The 6392-nt window shown below is 35.6% G+C and overlaps 1 protein-coding gene across 2 annotated transcripts in view; it reads left to right on the top strand.

Moving 5' to 3' along the window:
* Positions 1-5722, top strand: part of RNPC3 (RNA binding region (RNP1, RRM) containing 3) — a 29792-nt gene extending 24070 nt beyond the window's left edge. Inside the window, exons 14-15 of one of the 2 annotated variants that reach the window (XM_063426075.1) lie at positions 254-321; positions 5573-5722. In XM_063426075.1, the coding sequence (XP_063282145.1) occupies positions 254-313 (60 nt within the window). In that variant the 3' untranslated portion in view covers positions 314-321; positions 5573-5722. Of the gene's footprint in view, positions 1-253; positions 322-2714 lie in introns of both variants that reach the window. The other variant, XM_063426074.1, reaches the window with a different exon arrangement.
* Positions 5723-6392: the final 670 nt, after the last annotated feature.

The raw sequence follows: 6392 nt of genomic DNA, 5'->3' as shown, positions 1-6392 counted from the left end.
TTTAGCAATAGAATCAGGATATCAGAGCTGAGATCAGAAGCCAGCAATTGAATAAAAGAGAAGGCATTAGCAGCAAAAGAGACTGAAAGACAACTAGGTTACAGAAATGCAGCAGATTTGGGTAGGACTCCATAACCGAGAAATGATCAATTACAGACATGGGTGTATATATAGGCAGGTAATGGTTGTATGCTATAACAATTTAACCTTGCTGTGGAGACATTCTGACATAATTACCTTAATTCAACAACAGCAATTTGCTCGATCTGCCCGACCCAAGACAAATACTACTGAAACGCAAAAGAAGCGATAGATGAAAAGGTAGGTTGTGTAAAGCGAAGTGTATGTAGGTGATTGGCCACAGATGCTTTTATGATTCCTGGGGAATCCTGATTCTTTTGGGGCATCAGACTGATAATGATATATATTTTAGGTGTATTTACCACATAATAGAGAAGGTCATAAAACAGGCATTTATTTCTCCCTTATTTTACACCTTATATTGCAAATGCAACCTCCGCATTTTTAAAATTTAATTTAATTCAGTTGAGTTCTCATTGAGTGCTTCTTAACCTGAAAGATAAATACAAATAGAATTAAAATATTATGACTCTCCTCCTTTATCCTGTTAAAATATATGGGCCAGACGAAGATGATACCTAAAGTAAAACAAATTGAATGCATTAATTTCACAATTTACTTTCTTGACATAATTTTTTTTTATTTTTTTGCCTTATCCTTGCATATAAATAGATATTAAAGGACCACTATAGGCACCCAGACCACTTCAGCTCAATGAAGTGGTCTGGGTGCCAGGTCCATCTATGGTTAACCCTGCCTGCTGTAAACATAGCAGTTTTTGTCTCATTGACAGCCGCTAGAGGCGCTTCTCTTTGTGATTTTCACAGTGAGAAGACGCTAGCGTCCATAGGAAAGCATTGAGAAATGCTTTCCTATGGATTGACTGAATTCAGCCGAAGAGGGAGTAGAGTACCCAGTGCCGAGGGATCCCGGCGCTGGAGAAAGGTAAGTGTTTAACCCCTTCCTCCCCATAGAGCCCAGCGGGAGGGGGGGACCTAAAGACCATATAGTGCCAGGAAAACACTTGTTTTCCTGGCACTAGAGTGGTCCTTTAAGTCTTAAATATTAGACATTGTTTAAATTATTACATGGCATTTTCCAGCCATAAATGATAAAGGGCGTTTTGTAGAGCAAATTGTAATCTGATTCTCTGTGTGTTTGCAACTGGTTTGGTCCACAAAACTTTTTGATTTCTGTTGCACAATCTGTAGGTTGAAGTCTGCCTGCTACTTAAAATAACTTTCTGTGGGTCACCAGTTCCCTTTTATATTTTATTACTTGTTGCAAGAAAGTAGACTTTTAAAAAGCAATGACAAACCATAGAGTAAAATGTAGGTATATATATAAAAAAAAAAAAAAAAAGTTGCACATTGAAATTTCAAAATTGCCTTTTGGTATATAACTATAATCTGCTTTAAAAGGGACATGCATCACTGGACAATTTTTTATTTATTTTTAAACCAGCAAGCAATCACCTTTTAAACAAATATACAAACAAAAGAAAACAGCCAAGAAAAACTTTGTATGTAATAAACGTTTAGTTCAGATTTCATTGTTGGGCACGCCTCTCAGCTAAAGGAGTTTCTTCAGCCTCTCCCACCCCTTTACCCATGATCTAAGTTTTAGACCAGTCCACTAGTGACAGAGACAGGGCCTCATTGTGCTAAAGCAGGAGAGAGAGTAAAAATGAAAATCCAGCGCACTCACTTGTCTACTAAACAGTTATTATAGTGCTGAACAATTTTGTTTGTTTTATTAAAAACACCTAATCTAGGCAAAAAATAATGGGGGTTTAGTTACATTATATGATCATGAATTGCATAAGCCTGCCACAAACGTCAATGTACCCCATCTTTGGCAGGTCCTACTCTGTCTGCTAAATGAGCTACTCACTTGGGGAAATCCTTCCATCTCGAGTTCTCTGCAGTACAAGGCTTAAATAGGGTCCTGAGATGAGGCACCTGTAACAGAGAGGGGTGCAAAACCAAGGAGCTGGCTAGACTCCTAAATATATACATATATGAGAAAACAAGGGTTTGGCTGCACTCACCTAAACATGCTTAAATGGGGTGCTGCTGGGGGCCAATAAGTACAGTAAGCAGGAGAGAGAAGCACAACACAGGCACCTGCTCTGCATGAAGCACACTGATCAGACTCTCTCTTTCCCTGTTGTAAGGTGAAGAGATCTTCCTTGCTGCTTATGCGTAAATCTGTCAAGCATGCCCAATGTACTCTTCCAGCATTCATAAGGTTAGATCAGTGTCCCCCTGGAGTGGGTGTGGAAAGCATAAATAAAGAAGAAGCAGGTGAATATGAAAACAAAATATTTGAGGCTATTGTTTCATTCAAAGCTTCATCTTTTGAATTAGACAGTTATCTTATCGTGATGCATGTCCCTTTTAAAGGGTTTTTAAATGATCATACAATCCATATATCAGAAGTTGTTATTGTAAACACTAGTCGACTTTTCTATTCTCAAGATGGAATATCGTGCAAACTTGAAATTATTAGTATCTGATTACTTATTACTGAGAATCACTTTTTCTACAAACAGGAGAGAGGTGTGTGAGTTGTTTTCTGTAATTATTACAGACAGTGCAATAAAAACAGTTATGCTATTCTTCTTCCTAAAGATGGCCGTGTAACTGCTGTTGTATGATGAAAATGTATCCTTTCTTGTTGTATCCTTTTGTGTATAAATTGATTGACGTTAAAATAACTTATTAAAATAAAAATTAAGTATGGATTTCATCAGTGCTTACAAAGTGTTGCACTGATTCACCAAGCCTTCCTTCCGCATCTTATGAGATGGTACAATTCTACATATTTTTTTTGTGCCTCCTCATTCCCTTTGGGACCATTACGCTTGAATCCACAAATCTGTCTGCCAATACTATGTTTTACACAAAGATGCATCAATAGCATATGACAACACCTTTGTATGTTACAGCTCCCTGGTTTCCCACAACGTATACTTCCCTGACACATATTTTAATATCATACTTAAGTTTTGTAGAAGGAAAGGAAACTTGTGTATAATTCATGTGAAACATATTTTTTTTTTATTTTAATTTTTTTATTGCTTTTTAAACCATCCCAAAAAAGAGCTAGTTAAAAAAAATATATACTTAAATATTACTATAGGTTTTCTAGATAATATTATATGCCTGCGAAAAGCAGACCATGATATATTGTTGCTTGTTCTAGATATGCATGCTGCTGAATTTTCACATTTGTCAACTTTTTTAAACTGCTGTCATTTTTTTTTCTTTCTTTCTTTTTTCTTTTTTAAGTTTTGCAAAGTGACTATTTGAAATGTTAAACAAAGAAAAATAGGAACTACTTTTCTTTGTGTGTAACCTGCAGGGGTTGACAAAGGGTGGAGATTTAGTCCACATCAAGCTCTTACCTCTTTCCAGCATTGTCACCTTTTCTCTGTGTTGACTCAGAGTGAGTCAACACAGCGCAATGCAAAGTCTGACATGCATGACCTAGGAAGGGGAGAAATTGAGATTTCCAGAGAGCCACATACGAGAGACATAAAAATGGCTTTATGAAAAAAGACCCAGTGGGACTTGAAAAAAGGTAAGTAACACTGAACCCTGGGTCACTCAAAATCGTTTAGGGAGACACAAAGAAAGGTTTGGGGAGGGACAAGAAGAAGTGAAAGTGATAGAACAACTTTCAGTTGTGCCATTCGTCAACTTTTTCTTGGACAGGTTATTTTCCATCTAAGTGACACTCCTTTGTTAGTTTTTAAAAACATTTTTTTTATTAAGATAGATTCTTTATGGAAAAGCTCGTAACTGATTTGGAATCTTATGGAACCAATGCAATCAAAAGATGTTCATGAGAAAAAATAGACAATTTTTTTCCTCTTGTGTAATATTTGTTTTTGACTATTCACTGCTTTTTTTCTGGAACCTGTGTAATTTTCAATAGATGTCTATGGCAACTCCTTGAATAAGAGTAATGTTATCTCCATAAGATCTCATGGTTTCATAGGATCTTCCATAGAACCTGTCCTCTACTCTAGTGCATGTGCAGTAATGATAGGTTCCTGGCAGATGAGGCTACCAGAAACGTAAACCAGAAGATTGACAGTGCAGCTCTAATCTTAAAGGGACATTATAGTCATCATAACCACTTCAGGTTAATGTAGTGGTTCTGATGTCGATAGCATGTCCCTGCAGCCTTAGCACTGTGAAGACTTCCGTTGCTGGCTAGTTATATGTTTAGTGGCAGTCACTTAGCCACGAATACAGAGCCAGCCACAGTGAGGTGAGACTGGTGTGGCATGGGGAAAAGTCAGTAAAACCATGTTTTCACTGCAGAGACTGTGGGTGGGTGGGGGGGGGGGGCAACCACACTGGTCCTAATTTGTCTTCTTACTGATAAAGTAATGATTATAGGCTTGCTATCAGTGAAACTATTTCTGGCTTGTCTCTGAGCAGTGCAAGGGGGGGCAGGTACTGGAGAAGGTTTTTGTCCAGCAGAAGAGAAGCATGAACTCATTATGTTAGATAAAATATTTAGTTTTCTGTATGAATTGCAATGAACGATCCTCGTTAAACACAGCTAACATGTATCTGCTATTCCATAGAACATTGTAACAACTATTAACATGGCACCTTAGTAAACTTTAAAGAAGCCCCACTCTGAATGTAATGTTAAATAAGTTTTTTTGTGTTACAAAAATCTGACCACAACCATAAAGCGTATACTTGTTACAGCTTTTTTTTTTTTTATCTATTTATCTTCAGTATCTTTTCCTATTCATCACTTATTGTTTTCTCCCTCAGTTCCCATGTGAAGGTTTAAAAATATAAACTGTCAATGCATGCATTCATATACTTTTCTATTTATTTTTTTTATGCCAAAAAATATATTTATTCAGACTTTAAATCCAGCTTAATTATGGTTGCATAGAAAAAGAAAAACCCCAAATAGAAAACAGATAAAAAAAAATGCAATAGACGAGTGCTTGTTGATATTTGGCAAACTACTGTAGATAATGTTTCCTACAAAGCTCAACAAACATTTCATCTAAACGTCATGCCAAAGCTTAGCCTTTGCTGCCGTGGAGCCCTTCTGTCATGCTTTAATGAGCAATACGTGCTGCAAGCTAAAATAACACCTAGGTTGTATGGCAGTAGTTTAATTTTATGTTTAAAATAAAAACAAAATGAGATTACCAAATAGCAGGCAGTACATCACTGATATTGTGCATGTAACCAATGTTTAGCTTTTTTTACAGCTTTTTGTTATACAGAATTTGCAGGCAGACAAAATACATAAAACAATGGAATGTGCCCATTCGAGTTAATATATTAAATAAAAAAACATTAATGTTTAAAGCATAGTTATTCCCTGCTAATCGATAGTGTAATTTAAAGTTACTAGCATGCATTCATTTTATAGCTAATCTAATTATTTTTCAGATGGTTGGACCGCATGAGGTGACAGATTTAATTTTTGTGTAATATTTCAGGGCAAAAGGGTCTTCGATGTTGGAGGACAAGACAAAGGAGCTGCACACAACTAATACAGAATATTACCTGTATATTTTAAATATAGGTTTGTACATTTTGTTTTTGATGGTTGTTTTCATGAAGCATGTAAATAAAATTTATTTTCTAAACTGTGGTCTGTTTTTTTTTTTTTACACAATTATGGAATGTTTTAAAGTTAACTTTTTTTTTTTTTTTATTGTGCAACATGACCAACTGTTCAAGACAGCAGAGCTTTTTGGTTCCTAAAGCTCTGCCACCTCAAAATTTCCTTTATTGTTTTGTTTCTTCTTCTCTTCCTCTTTCAGAATCTTTTATTCATTTCTGATCTATTTCTCTTTAAAGCATATCTATATTTCTACGCTTGTCTATTGTGACAAAAGGCTACTTTGCCAAGCTAACAAAGAAAGAAGCTTGTCTTAAGCTCCACACTTTGTCAAGATTGCAAAGTATAGGAAAAATACATAAGACAAAGTAGTCTCTACTTTAATGTTTTAAAGATAAATGGATCTGAAATTAAGAAAAGAACAGAATCTTAAAGAGGAAACAATAAGAGGTAATTTTAAGGTGACAGCCACTTTAAATTGTCTATTTATATGTACATAGCATATTTGCCCCTGTTTTGTTTAGCTCGACAGCATCTTCTTGTCTGCAGTTTCTCTTTAAAAAAAAAAAAAAGCTTTGATTGCACAGGTTAATCCAAGATGCTCACCAAGAGCAAATTAAAAATCAATCAATCTTTATTCTCAATTTGTTGAAACTTTACAAATGTAAATTATAAAAGGGGGAGAAAAAAATTGA

Source organism: Pelobates fuscus, chromosome 7 (assembly GCF_036172605.1).
Source record: "Pelobates fuscus isolate aPelFus1 chromosome 7, aPelFus1.pri, whole genome shotgun sequence".
NCBI lineage: Eukaryota > Metazoa > Chordata > Amphibia > Anura > Pelobatidae > Pelobates > Pelobates fuscus.
The sequence above is the reverse complement of the archived record's forward strand: the minus strand, read 5'-3'. Positions and strand labels throughout refer to the sequence as shown.